Here is a 15,344-nt window from a genome sequence, read left to right on the forward strand (position 1 = left end):
TAAGATCAAATCAAGTATCAAACTTTCTGAGGGCAGAGCTTGCAGACTCACTTATCCTATATTAATTCCTTAAACAGCAGCAAACCATGATTACTCTTACCTGTGAAAGCCCATATTGCCCAGACATTTGCCACATTTGTATTTATGTCCTTCTTTCACAGAAGGAACTGCCCTGCCACTTATTTATTTTTTTCATAGTCTTATCTTTAATTTCTGCATACTTCCTGTTTTAACATAGCACTTGTCTTTTAAATACTTACTAAAATGTCTATTAATACCTATTTTAATATTCCTAACTATGTTTTCTGTGTATTTTTTTTTCAAGTGGAAAGCCAATTTTCCTAAATTACAACTGGGTTTTCTTCAGTCTCTGATGCAAGCCTAGAATGTATTTGTTAGAATTTTTATGCCATCTGGGCATTTCAAAGAAGGATTATGTTAACTCAGTATAAGGATAAAGGTTTGCAGTGGGGAAACCCAACATGATCAGATTTTCAACCTACAAACTGTGAAGGGTACCTTGTGCTGCTTTTTCAAAGTCTGCAAAATCACAGAAAAAGGGAAGTCCATTCAAGGCCAAAGTGAAAGGAATAGTACACACCACTCATTATAACATTTACAGGAAATGAATAATTTCGCCACCACTGAAAGAAAGAAATCTGCATTTACCAGAACTGCCAATATTTATGTTAACTATGATGTGAAAATAAAATCCACAGACTCTTAAATATGAATAAGAAAATGACATCTGGAAAGATCCCTTAGCTAACCCCTTTAACAGAATAAAACAAATTTATGATTATTCTAAAACTTATACACTGATCTCCTCACATGTACAAGAAGTCTTGATATATTTACTTGGAAATCTCACACTTTACTGGTATAGATGATCTTTAAATAAATGGACATAGAAATGTAAGTTGATTGGGAAATAACTTGACCAAATAATTATGCCACCCAGTTGCATATAAACATGCATAGCTCAGAGGGGAATATTTTAAAAGGTCAACACATAATTATTCAGTGGAAAAATGTAACTCCACTTATCAAAGATAGAAAAACAATATATGGCAATCAATTTTTGATCATTACATGACCTGTTATGGTACTACTCAATATACAGTATGTTAGGAAATAAGGATGTGTATTACAGGAAAAGCAAAATTTAACCTTGCCTATGGCCCTGACATCATCTGCTTTTTAGAAAATATTATGTTTTCTTATGGAGTTTGAGGAGAAAATAACTTTAATTAAGCTTACCTCATTCAACTTCTTTTGAAGAATTTTACAGATGATATATGCAACACTCTCTTTCACCTTTATTACTCCTGGACCTAAACATAGAGTAACTGTACATTATTTTGCAGTAAGCAGCATCTGAAAACATGTCTCTGAAAGCACATTACTCTCTCTATGTATAAATGGTTTATAAATGGTTACTGGCAAAAAAGATGATTAAAAATTAGTATTACAAAATTATAGGAAGTAATAGGAATGGCAGCAGGGTGTGGTCAAAATATAGATTCAGTTCCATCTGGTTTTCATGTGTCTTGAGCATACCATCTTGTCTTTTATTAACCATATCTGGGAAGTTACCCATGCCAAATAAAAAAAAACATTAATGTTCTCTATTAAATTTTCATAAGAAGTAGTTCTGGTCTTCAGTTCCCTGAACTTTTAAATATTTTGTTTGTATTAGTGGTTCCTTCTATTAATAAGAAAAATATTGCTTTTTAAATGCCTTTAAAATGTGCTTATACCTATTTATATGACCTGATTCCAGTTCACACTATTTATATAAAGTTTTATAAAATGTTACTTTACATGCAAAAAAAAAGAGGCAAAAAAGGGAAGAAAAATAAGTATGTACATATTAACAAGTATAAGTACTTCCATATATTAATAAAACATATTCCACCACATATATTCATCTTGGGATGTACAGTTAAATTATTAACAATTATAGGGAGTATAACAACAGGGAGAAATGGGAAATTAAAAGAGAAAGTAGTATATGCAGTTCTAATTTTTTAGATTCTCAACAATAATGGTGATGATGACTTTTTCAGAAGGTTGGATAATGGACAGCGTTTTTGTGTGTGATGGGTGGTTATATAAATGTGAGTAATAAATTAATAATTATTATTCCATCAAGGACAAAGGGTTGAAATACATGTACAGGTAGTCCTTGACTTACAACAGTTCATTTAGCGACCATTCAAAATTACAACACCACTGAAAAAAGTGACTTATGACCATTTTTCACAGCATCTTTGCAGCATCTCCATGATTATGTGATCAAAATTCAGATGCTTGGTAACTGGTTCATATTTATGACTGCTGCTGTGTCCTAAGGTCATATGATCCTTTTTTGCTACCTTTTCACAAGGAAAGTCAATGGGGAAGCCAGGTCCATTTAACAACCGGGTAGCTAACTTTTCAACTGCAATGATTCATTTAACAACTATGACAAGAAAAGTCATAAAATGGGGCAAAACTCACTTAACAAATGTCTCACTTAACGATAGAAATTTTTGAGCTTAGTTGTGGTCGTAAATTGAGGACTACCTGTATGCCTATTCTGATAAAATTGCACAATGCTCCTTTCTCCCACCTTCCCTTTAAATGTTCAGAGTTTTGTTTCCAAATAACTTGGACAGCCTATATTGTCTGCCTGTAATCGGCAATACTTTTGCCCAATTTTTTGAAAATGAAACTGAGTGGATGGGTGGGTGGATGGATGGGTGGATGGAGAGATAAATACAAGTAGTGTAGTTGCCCTGATGCTGACACCCAGATTTCAGGTCACGTCTTTACTGCGATGACGCCTCAGGGGAACCTGCCAACAATTCTGCAGATCATCAACGTGGGTAGCCCGGCATCTGCCGTGCCGCAGCGATCCGGACACCGCCGCCGTCTTTCCAGGCAGTTGACACCCACCCGTTCGCCCTTCACAAGACGAAGACTCATCAGCCCCGACGTACCAGAGCATCGCTCATCCTTGACTCACTCAAAAAAGGAATTTAGGCAGCCAATGGGCTTCGCGCAGGCGGGGCCAGGGGCGGGGATAAGACACGCCGCGCGGAAAATCCCAGGATGGAAAAGCTTGACAGGTCTTCCACGAGGCAGTGTAGTTTTGGCTGGACAGCGACCCGGCGGGAACTCGATTGCTCTCTTCCCGGCGCAGGCGGTAAGTATTTCTTGAGGGGCTGTTTTCCCAGATGGGGGCTATGGGAGCTGTCCTCTGCTTGAAGGAGTCTTTATTGCATAGTCCCAAACCATGACAATCATTCCCTTCGCTGGGAAGCTATTTTGTATCTATGTACTAACTACTGGCTAGTTTGATAACGCTTTGAGTCAAAGGTTGTTCTCCCTTGGAATTCAGTATACCGAGGTATCAGCACCCCGAACTCTGCTTTCTCAGGAGAATGATGGAGAAATAGGATCTGAGTACAGTTTAGTTATCACACCTATAGCCGGAGAAGAAAGGGCTACCATAATCTGTCAAGAAGCTGGAAAACCTCTCTTATGAAGAAATGACAACCGCAATGTGTGTGTGTGGCTTTGGGGCTTAGCAAAGAGGTTGAGATGGAAGTGAGGGCAGAGATATGTATGATTTTTGTTGGGAGTTGAGCAATAGAAATCACCCAGGCTGACCATGAGAAAACTGGAAACAAGCAAGAGGAAGTTTTAAAGGCAACACAGAATTCAGCTGTAGTATTTGCTACAGGATGCAGCTAATAGCTACTATCTAGAGAGCTTTAAATGGTTGATAAAAATTCATGAAAAAATAAGATTATCTGGGGCTACTAATCATGCTAGTGATTACATAACTGATTTCCTACTTTGGGAACAGATTGGACCTGAAGTGGCTCTTTCTTATATTCTACAGAATTTCAGTAGACCATTTTACTTCTATATTAGGTATGTCCTGTCCATGATTTTTAAAGCTGATAGGTTTTACTACAACACTGCAATTCTATTGTGAAAGTTTGTTATAAGAAAAAAATCTTTTCAGTTTTTGGTTATTTTTAAAATGTTATTTGTATAAGAATCTTCATTCTGAAAGAGATGATATATTCACAAATTACCCATGAAATAAGAACTTGCACTGGACATTTTTTCAATAAATATTTTAAACTCAGGCTTTCAATAGGATTAAGTTTATTTTTCTTAGCTGGTTACTTTCAAAGCTTCTCCTTGTACTTATTGATGCTTAACAGGAATGCCTACTATAGTTTAAAAATATTTTGTAACTTTAAAGGAAATATATAACACAATATATAAATAAATATAATCTGCATTATACTCCTTATAATGTTTTAACCTGGATATGTATTTAAACTGTGCATATTGGTATTGTTGTGTTCCTTAATTCACACATTTACACATGATGAAATTATTAACTTTTGGACATAAAATTTTATTCTAGGACAATATTTGTGCCTTTTCCTAAACTGATTCAAAATGAATATTGTTCCTTTATTGTCATGAGGTAAATAGCTTAGGGGTACCCACCAAGGGTATCAGATTGATTCTCCCATAATCCCTAGTTAGCAAGTTTCTGGTTTGTTTTTCTAGACATATTTATTCCATTTGGAGAGTATCTGATTGGAGAAAACTAGCTTATCTTGTAAACAAAGTCATTTGGATTTAGATGATTATTTAAAATCTTCAATGGTATAATCCTGTGTGTGTTTTTTTAAAATGGATTTCTTCAACAGTTTATTGTGAAGGTGAAGGACTCCACTTTTAAAACAGATCTGCTTTCAGTCTAAAGTTTAGATTCTAACCTCATTACAGTTCTTATTTGAATTTTAGAGGTCTCTGACTCTGTTTTCTGCATGCACTTCATTTTTCTTTTTTTAGCACAGTATTTTTCAAACCAGCAATAAGAGTATTCAAGGCTCAAAGTTTTCTGAAAGATGAAGAAAAGCTCATAAGTATCATTCAAAGATGCCAGGCCAGGATACTATAGTCCTAGATATCTCCACCTTGAATTTAAATAATGGCCCACCAACAAGGGGTATATGTGGAATTGGGAAGTAGTATAGGGTGGGAGGTGAGGGAATATAAGGAGGTCCAAAGGAGTTCTCTCAGCTCAAAAAATGTGATGTGAAAATGTAAAAAGAGAAGGAAGTAAATTTAGAAGGTCAGCAAGCACAGGTGAATAAAGATGAAAGAGTATGCCAATAGCAGTGTTTATTGTATGAGGTAATTCAGGCTAGATGCTTAAATCTGTGACTTCTGCTGTTAGGATAGAACATTAGGTCCAGAGCCTCTCAGGCCTGGATAATTACAGTATACCACATGATTGCTCGGAAACAAAAGTATGGTATCTGGACTGGCACAGACATGCTGACATTTTTACCTTGCTGATGAAATTCTTCAAGGCAGCATAATTTTTAACTTCTCTTTTTAAAAACCACTTTATAGCAAAGGGACAGCTAGTCAGGCAGACAGAGTTACAGATAATAATTTTGTTTTTATCTTAAGGACATGTTATTTTCTGCAACAAAACAATGTTCGTTCTCAAATAAATGTTTTTAGTAATCCTAAAGCAGAAGTAAATTCCAGTGGTTGTATTGGTACTATACTTGATCTTGGATTAAAATGAGATATAGGTTTGCACATACTCAAGAGGATGTCTTTTTAAGGTTCAGCTCTTTGCTCTAGTATATCAGGAAGCAGTTGTAAAATATGGAATGAAAGTTGAGGGAACCGAAATGTTAGTTGAATGCTACATAGTCTAAGTACTATAACATGGAAGAATTGTAAAAGACTGTATGTCCCAGACATTTGTTGGAGTCTGTCTGCAGAAGGGAGAGTTGGGGCAGAATGTGAACGATCCCGAAGTTGCCGTAAACTAGCATCTATTAAAGTTGCACAGTTTGCCACTTGATGGAGTCCCTTCAAGATCATCCTTGCCAAAGATGGAGAGATGTTACAGTTACCTGTCTGGGCCACAAGTTAAGGCAAATATGATTAAAAAATAGCAAGTGTTACTCTTACTGAAATTCAACAAAAATATGAAGAGGAATACAACTTAGTTTTTCTGGAACCCAGTGTGTGTGTGTGGGGGGGAGTGTTTACTAATTATTCTTACATGATAGGTCTCAGATTACAGCTACTAATTTTAATTTTATATAACTACTAATTTGCTAGAGATTATGCTTCAATGAACTCAAGTGACTCTTATTTCTGAGTATGGAAGAATAGGATGCTGCTGATAGTAATTTAAGAAACAATGACCATATAATAACAAGAAGCAATGACCATATTTTCTTCATGAGCAATAACAAAGTTATTTAATTTTTAGTGTAGTAATTAATATGTTTAATTTATTAGGATTTTAATTTATTTTAATTTTTAAAATGTTCATATTTTAAAAGCAATATACTTTATGATTTTGGAACTTTCTTCCAATTCCTATCTAGTTTTAAGATTTCTAGGAAAGGTCTCAGAATGTATGGAAAAAAACACTAGGTCAGAACTAGCAATCAATTGTTTTGTTATTTGGAACGCTATTTTAAATTCTGCACACATTTTTTGTTTGTTATAAATTGTAACATTTGCATTTCAGCATTTTATATGCCTGGGCATGAATATGCATAGATACACCTCATAGAAAATGTATAGAATAAAAATAAAGAATCTGGGATATGCTGAGAATTTGTGCTCAGTAATTGGATATGTCATGTTAATATTTGTGTAATCAATTTTATTATGTAATACATCTAGCACTTATGAGCATGAAAATCATGAGGCTTTGTGTCACTTAATAGTACATGCCTTACAAGGGTGATCAAGTGACTAGATAATACAGATACTCTAACTTCAGAATATACAATACTCTCTGTGCTTAGTCATATTACATCAGCGCATATTTTGCTTCTTAGCTGTTACAAGACAATTAAGAGATTAACATGGAAAATTACACATTGTATCTTATGACTTGTATTACCCTGGTAATCTATGAGTTTAAAAAATATTGAAAGGGATAAATGGTGATATTTGGCATTAGATACAAAATATAAATACAGTTAAGCAGTTAACGTGTTTTCCACACCTTCACCTGGATAGCTAAATTATTTGACAAGTCTAGTAATCATTTCATTTAATTTACTTTAGATGCAATCTGTGTCCTAGTTTTTGCTATCTTTTGGCATATACATAGCCTCCAATCCTCTCATATCTTTTGCTTTAAAAAAGTTGTGTGCTCCTGGGTTAATTATTTTAGGCAACAGAGCCATTTATCTGAATTTCTCTCTTATTGAAACAAGCTAGCGTCTTACTGTTTCTTAGTCATGCTCATATGTATGATGGAGGTGTAATCATCTCAGCTTACAAAAAATAAAACCTAGGTTTTATGTTCTCTGCCAGATGATGCCTTATTTTTAAATGTCCCTAGCAGGAAGACTGTTGACATGAGGCTTGAAAGAAGGAATTAAATGTTTTTCTATTAATCAATCCCTCAGTTAAAGTCATCCACCCCACTCAGCTTCCCCCCCTCAGGACTGTTGACTGCCTCATTAAATAAAATGTGTGATTCAAATTAGAAGGAAATTGGGATTTTCAGATAAAAAACAATGAACAGGAGAAATATGTAAATACCCTTTTCCAATAAAGCTCAGATGCATGCAGTTAACTGCAGATCAATAGTGACTGTCTGAAGAAACCCTTGGAGACTTAAAAAATGATTGGTTAATTCTAAGGTGGCCCCGAAGGAACACTTACATTTAGTGTATTTAATTGAAATCTAAGTCAGCATTTGCCTAATTGTTGTGAGTCCCCTCTAACCACAGTAGTCTTGTTGTCCTCCTAAATCTAAGAGCTAGTGATAGATCAAGTAAGCACTAATTCTATTTCTTTAAAAACGGGAGCCTGAGTAAGACTTGATAAGTGTTTTTGGAAGGTCCTGTTCAGGTGTATATGTAGGCCAATGGCTTCTCTGGAAGCAGATATCCAATCTCACCTGAGGTCCAACACAAAAAAGCCATGTAGAACAATACTAAACCATCAGAGAGGAGGGGGCCAGCTTAAAGTGACCAATTTGGCATGTGATCCCAGCCCTCACAAAATGTCATTGTTTGACTGTCAAGAAGAACAAATGCTTCTGAGAAACTACAGCTATAGACCAATGCGAGTTGCCTCTGCAGTGGGCTGGGAACAAGATAAAGACACTATCACAAGGATACATTCTCTGAGAGCGGTTAGTGTGATGTCTTTAAAATTAGAAGGATGTGACAATGAGTTCTATAAGAGCCCGCCCAAAGAGCTGTGCTGTTACAGCATCACTAGACAAAGTTATACACAGTAGCAGTTTGGTTAGTTTGGGGCTTTAGTGATGAAAAACAGAACTGCCTAGCTGTGAGCAGAAAAGCAGCTGCAGAGGAAATTCATGTATGATTATCTTAAAATTTCATACTGAGAATTTCATACTGAGAATGAAACGCTAGACGATACCAGCAAATTCAATTTCCAATGGGAGAGATTTCTGAAGCAGAATGTGGGCTAAATTATTAACCATTTAAATCAGGAATCCCCAAACTCATGAACCTCTTTCTGAATTACTCATCAACCCCCAAACATTTATTATAGGGGATGTGATGATTATGAAAAATGTATATGAAAATAATTTAATAAATACTACTTTAATAACTCTTTGAAAAACAATAATGACTTCATAAACATAGGTAATAATTTAAAATATGAAAGTTATCAAATTTAAAATAACTTTTTTTACTGAAGCTGCTAATATCATAAATAGATGGGATGCATCTGATGAACATCAATAATGGTACTGACATATGGATGGAGATTGGTGTCTTTCAGTAGTCACCAGGCTCTTCTAGATTCAGTTTGTTCCTATTAATTACCACACATTTACTGATTCCCCTCGACACTTCCAGCCATTTATCAACTCCAGAGTTGCTGATATTGACCACTTTGGGGAATTCCAATTTAAATCAATGCCAAATCTTACAGAATACAAGCTAAAATCCAGTGGAAAGGGATGGGATGAGATTAGTGAAAGGTCAATTAGAAGGAGAGAAATCAGGGTTTCCTCCTCGTTTCTGCTTTAATCAATTCTATTCTTACTTGATTTTCCTTTTATTTATCGTATAAGCTGTGCCTCTTCTATATTTCTACAAAAATGTTTTTTTTCCTTACGTTATTAGACTTTCTAGAGATCCAGATGGTAGGCATTCACTTTTCAAAAACAGAAATATAATTGTATATGTTCTAAATTCTAAGAATTGTAAATATTCTAATTTTGTATTGTTCCTGGATTTTGAATTTTGGATGGCCAATGCAAACTATAAGTGTATCATGTGCATTTGAAGCCTATCTCATTGAAACAATTCACAGAGAGCCCAAAAATTTTCAAATATTTTGTGGCTGTAATGTTAGTGCAACATAATCCTCACGACTTTCAAAATGTGCACTGTGGGTTGTTCCTGCATGAAGATGTGATTAGCAATATTTCCTTTAGCTAATGAGTCAGGTTGCCAGTGGTTTACCTATGAATTTAGGATTTAGTCAGATGTGTGATGTATTATGGATTGTACCGTCTCATATAACACGGTTAGAAGCTTTCCTTTTGTTTTTCTTCTAAACCACATATATCTATGTAGCTCCCACAGACCTCTCAAAGTCCTTATCAAACTGCCATTTGTATGGTGAGGAAAAAGGCATATGATTAACTTGACAGGAAACTAAGCATTGGAAATATATTTAATTTTAACTATAAGTGAATTTAATTTACATACTGGCTCATATTTTGAAATGGGATGGACTCAAAGGCTGAGGGTGAATCTTACTAGAAAATCCTTTACTTCACAGTTGTAAAGAGAAACTATCTACACAATGATAGACCTATAGTGCTAGAAGGGGAGTTGTTTAGACCAGCATTTCTCAACCTTAGCAACTTTAATATGTATGGAATCCTGAGAATCAGTCCATATACATTTTATAGTTGCCAAGGTTGAGTATCACTGCATTAGACCGTTGAGTCTTGTTGAGAATCTTGAAATTAATGCTGGATTCCAAATAGCATTCCTGGCAAATAGTTATCTAACCTCCTTTTGAACTCATCCAATGGAAGAACCAAAGGAGTTTCTCTGGGTCCACCTTTAAGTTGCTCTTACATTAGGGAAGCTTTGCTAATAATCTGCTGGCATCTACTTCCTATAATTTAAATTTGATTTTTCCGACTTATGATCTGGAATGCTTGGGAACATGGCTTGGCCTCATACAATATGGCATACCTTCAGGTTTTTAAAAAGTACTATCATATCCTCCTCAGCTTTAGTGCTAAACATTGCAAATACTTTCATTCTCTTTTCACAGGATTTAATTACTAGTTCCTGAATCATCCTGGTTGCCCTTCTGTGAAGTAGTTCCAGTTTGTCCGAATCCTTCTTAAATGGTGGTCTTCAGAACTGTATTTAATAGTTGAGGTGAAATCTCACCAGTGCAGGTATATTTGCAATGCCTTGCAGTGGCAAATTTCCTCCTTGTTACTGCAACAATGATTATTTTCAGAGTAGTGCACGTCTTGATTTTTGTTTCAAAAAAAGAAACATATTGTGCTGTGAATACTGAGTGGAAGGACAGAGGTTTCTTGAGTAACATGTTAAATGTAGAGGTAGCATGAAAAATGTGGTAAGAGTAAGGAATGCAGTTTGACTGGAAAGATGGAAGCATCACTCTCAACTTGGTGTAACCTTAGTGTTTATTTGTGGATACCTAGATCCTCTTGTACTCTATGTACATGAATCTAGTACAACTCTGCTGTTGTTTATTACAAGATTTTACTTTAAATGCATTTTCTTATGAAACATCAGCAGTGGATATTTGGTGGGCTAAAAAAGGATGTTTACTGAGAAGCCAGATGTTGGATACACATTTTTAAAATAGTCATTTTACTAAATAAAGTAAATTTGAAATAGTCTAATTAATGAAATGTTATTGTAAAATTGTGAATGTGTTAACTATCACAATGTTTAATGTGTCTGTAGACACGATTAATTTATGGTGCTGCATCTGCTTTCTAGTTATCAAGCACTTTAATGTTTAAAAAAGTAAATAAAAATTAGTATATAATGTTACTAAATAAAAGCTGAGCAATTTACAGAATCAGCATATTGCCCCAACATTTTGGGGCCTCATTTTACTAACCTTAGAAGAATAGAAGGCTGAGTCAACCTTGAGCCGGTAAGGATCAAATTCCTGGCAGTGAACAGAGTCAGCCGGCAATACTACAATCTAACCACTGCGCCACCACGGCTCTTATGATGTTTGATTGACCAACATAACTATCCCAGTAAAGTAGGGGTCCCCAAAGTGATCAATATTGACTTCCAATGGTCAATGTGACTATTCAAAGTCATTATTACTGATAGTATTATTACTTAAAGTAGTATGGGGGTCAATGAACAATTTGAAATTTCATGAAGGGGTCAGTGAGCTGAAAAGTTTGGGGATCTCTTCAGTAAATCATTAGCATATTTTATGTTAATGAAGTGGCCTCTTAATTAATTCTGGATTATGGGTTCATGTCTAAGAGATTTGAGCTGTAGCTATTATCCTTATAAACTCAAACTCTGACCAGATGGAAGTATTTATTTTCCAGCTGCCACTTGGTGTCCAAATGAAGCAGTCTACTGTAGTGGACTGAATGTAGTGCTAAGGTAAGACCAAACCTGAAGCCCAGTCCGGCTTTTAAACTGATCCATTCACTATTCACTCACCCCAGCCTATTTTTCAGAACTGTAATCATCCTGAAATCTTCAGATGAATAAAAGTTAAATGGGTAAATGATGTAGTGGAAGACCTTGGATGATAAGTAACCAGTAATATCTTAAATATTTAACTGACTTTTCAAAACTGGACATAAAACAATAAGTAGACAAGTTTATGAGACCAGCTCTTTTGAAGTAGTTACAGGTGAAAGTGCATAAAAACAAAAAATACCTCCTGGAGAAATCTTAAAATAACTCCAATATCAATAAGATTTTCCCCAGGTTTTTGCTTTAAACTACAGTCATGTGGGAATTTCTGCTTTTATACAGAATTAATGTACAGAAAACCTCTTGGTTTTGATACACATTAGTTTTGTTTTCTATTTGAAGAGCAGTATACATTTCTGTGATTTACAATACTTCTCAGCCTAGTATCCTCTACATATACCAGTGAATAGTTGCTCAATAAGAATACCTAGAGTATAATTCATACTTGGAGGGCCTTAGAATGGGAAAGATTGATTTAAATATTTCTTAATTCTACAACAGAGATCTATAAATATTCTAATTTATCAGTAGGACAAACGGATTCATGAAATTCAGTAATTAATCAGACAGTGTCTTTCTGATAGTGTCTTTCTGATTAATATGGAAATATATATCAAACTTCATTTCATATATGGTAATTAAAAGAAATCTGTCTTCATCTCTGCTATCTGACTTATTTGCTTTTTCTTCCTAGGACAAAAATGAGAGACAGACTCTTGGAGTTTTATGAATTATCTAGGCTGTACAGCCAACGCATTGGAGATGATGAGGATGACTTCCAAAGACCTCATGAAATGCTTCTTTTTGAAACTGATCATGCCATAGCAAATCTTTACAAAAACATTCAAGAGATTCGAACAAGCATTCACTGCCTGAAGGAAGATGTGAAACGCTTGCGCAAACAAAACAGTCGCTTCCTGACATCAATGCGTCGTTTCAGCAGCATAAAGCGAGATACAAACACCATAGCAAAGAACATTAAGGCCCGTGGAGAAGAGATCCACAGAAAACTTCAGGTTCTGAGAGATCTGAGTGAAGATGCGGAAACAAAATATGGTGAAAATGCAATTGTAACCCGTGTATGCAAGGACCACTATGTCGACCTCATGCACGCTTTTCAGGAAGCCATGTTTAATTACAATGAAACTGAAATGAAAGAGCGAGACAATTGCAAAATTAGGATTCAGCGGCAGCTGGAAATCATGGGCAAAGATGTATCTGGGAACCAGATAGAGGACATAATTGAGCAAGGCCGATGGGATGTATTCTCTGAGAACCTGCTGTCCGACACCAAAGGAGCTCGCTCTGCCTTGAATGAGATAGAAACACGGCACAAAGAGCTGATGAAGCTTGAATCGCGAATCAGAGAGGTCCATGAACTTTTCCTACAGGTAGCATTGCTGGTGGAAGAGCAGGCTGACACCTTTGATGTCATTGCGTTCAACATGCAGAATGTCCAAGAATATGTTGGGGAAGCTAAAGAGGAAGTGAGAAAAGCACTTGAATACCGGAGAAAACATCCTTGCCGAACAATCCTTTGCTGCTGTTTATCATGCCTTAAAGGCTAGCTGCCCTCTTGAAGCCACTTGATCAGTGTTATGGGAACACTTATAATTTGTGCTCATCTCTTTATGGTTATCATATTTATTATTAATTAGATAGGTGTGTGTTTCTCATTAGATATGTGTATGAGAACCAAAGGATACTAGCAGTATGATACATACCGAAGTTGGGAACCTGTGACTCCGTAGATGTTGTTGGACTACATCAGGGATGTCAACCTCGTGACATCGCACAACATATCAGGCTGGTTTTGCCATTGCCGGCAATGGGGTGGACGCGGCTTCAGTATGATGAAACCGGCCCACGGGCTGGCAGTTTGATACTCCTGAACTACATCATATCTGATAATTAGCTAAGCTGCTGGATAGACATGGAGTATGGAAACATCCAAAGAGCCACAGATTCCTGGCCATTCATATATTTCAACTCATGTAATAAGAAACCAGATTAATGACCCCCATATAACTACCAAAATGAAAGGCATACCAGAACGTATATAAAACCTTGGAAAATGTTGATGAGGTGGGTAATAAATTATTCCCAAATAAATACATCCTATGGATTTTTAAGGGAGCAATTGCAATTGCCAGGTTTTTTTTTTCTTGGAGAAAATAAATATGGAAGAAATTATGAACCCTAATTATAAATTATATATAAACTGTATTACATGGATAATGCAGTTTAGACATCTAGTAGTCATAGCTGATTTTAGAGTTTTGATAAAATAGTATACATTTCTAAAATGCATTGTTATAAAATTAAATGAGAAAAATATTTATTCTGATTATTATATGAAGATAGTCCTTGCTTTCTGCCCCAGATTGTCAGGGAAAAAATTGTTGATAATAGAATCCAAGTGATAGGCCAACAACCCCAAAATATGAAAATGAGGTCTCATTTATACAATATGTCAAAGTTAGATTGAAGCTATTAACTCTGGAGCTAATAGCAGCCTAGAAGTCTTACAGGAATGACAAGTAGAGGGGATCAGAAATCAGATATTGTGAACTTGTTTGGCTATATCTTGTGCAAGCGTGCACAAGGGACTGCCTGCAACCTGTTAGCATCCCTTTTGTGGCCTCAGCAGATCCCTATAGCAGATGGAATTTGACTGATTCTTTAGCCTTTGTTTGAATTTTAGCAGACTGTGTCTGAAGGAGCAAAAGGGATGCTTTCATTTGTATATTGGCTAGGGTCTCTAGGGGAGATTAGAAAAACTACATTAACTTATTAAGTCCAGAAAAAATATCCAAAGCAATTGATCTTCCATGCTTAAGATTTGTTTTAGTCACGCTAGTATATCTGTCTGTTTTTGAGGATGGTCAGAACAGAAAAAGCTAAAACCAAGAACCTCCTTCATTTAAAAAAGAATAATAGGATTCCGTTCATAACTCTGAGACTTGGGTGTGAAATTCAGGCTTTCGGTGTACAATGTTTCTTCAGACAAATGTAAATAAGTGATGTAAACTTAGTTGCAGTATTTTGTAAGTTTATAATAATTAAATCACTAATTAAAATATTTTTCCAAAAATTGATACTTTTTTCATTTATATATTTGCATCTTCTTTTCTAAGTGAATAATCACCATTTTTAAACAAAGAATTTTTCGAAGAGTTCTGCTACTGAAATTTATGCTTTTTTGTTAAACAGATGAACAAAACATTACAAATAAGAGTCTTCCTCTTTCTTACATATGAGAACATCAGATTCAGAGCAAACATTTCTTGTTGTCATTATGATCATTACTGTCATCCTAAACTACATATCTTTGGGTTATCAATATTCTATGAATCCTCTAGAACAGGGGTCCCCAATCCCTGGTCTGTGGCATTCCAGCAACCAATCTGCACAAACAAGCAAAGCCCCATCTGTGGGATGCAGGCAGCACACAAAACCACACACTCTCTAGTCCGTGGAAAAACCTTTCTCCACGCAACTGGTCCCTGGTGCCCAAAAGATTGGGGACCTCTGCTCTAGAAGAATACT

General features: G+C 35.6%; 1 protein-coding gene across 5 annotated transcripts; it reads left to right on the forward strand.

Moving 5' to 3' along the window:
• The first annotated feature begins 3,094 nt into the window (after positions 1-3,094).
• Positions 3,095-14,883, forward strand: STX11 (syntaxin 11). Of its 5 annotated transcripts, none has more exons than XM_039346840.1 (4): positions 3,095-3,190; positions 10,354-10,483; positions 11,618-11,696; positions 12,490-14,883. In XM_039346840.1, the coding sequence occupies exon 4, from the start codon at positions 12,497-12,499 to the stop codon at positions 13,361-13,363; it is 867 nt and encodes a 288-aa protein (XP_039202774.1). In that variant the 5' UTR covers positions 3,095-3,190; positions 10,354-10,483; positions 11,618-11,696; positions 12,490-12,496; the 3' UTR covers positions 13,364-14,883. The 5 variants fall into 5 exon arrangements, with proteins under 5 accessions (XP_039202774.1, XP_039202775.1, XP_039202772.1 ...); XM_039346841.1 differs by having other exon boundaries at positions 11,639-11,696; XM_039346838.1 differs by having other exon boundaries at positions 10,354-11,696.
• Positions 14,884-15,344: the final 461 nt, after the last annotated feature.

The sequence above is a fragment of the Crotalus tigris genome, unplaced genomic scaffold (assembly GCF_016545835.1).
Source record: "Crotalus tigris isolate CLP2741 ecotype Arizona unplaced genomic scaffold, ASM1654583v1 scf7180000018030.5226217, whole genome shotgun sequence".
Taxonomy (NCBI): domain Eukaryota; kingdom Metazoa; phylum Chordata; class Lepidosauria; order Squamata; family Viperidae; genus Crotalus; species Crotalus tigris.

Excerpts from the sequence above, each read along its gene's own strand:
- STX11 (XM_039346838.1), top strand. The coding sequence starts at position 12,497 with ATGAGAGACAGACTCTTGGAGTTTTATGAATTATCTAGGCTGTACAGC.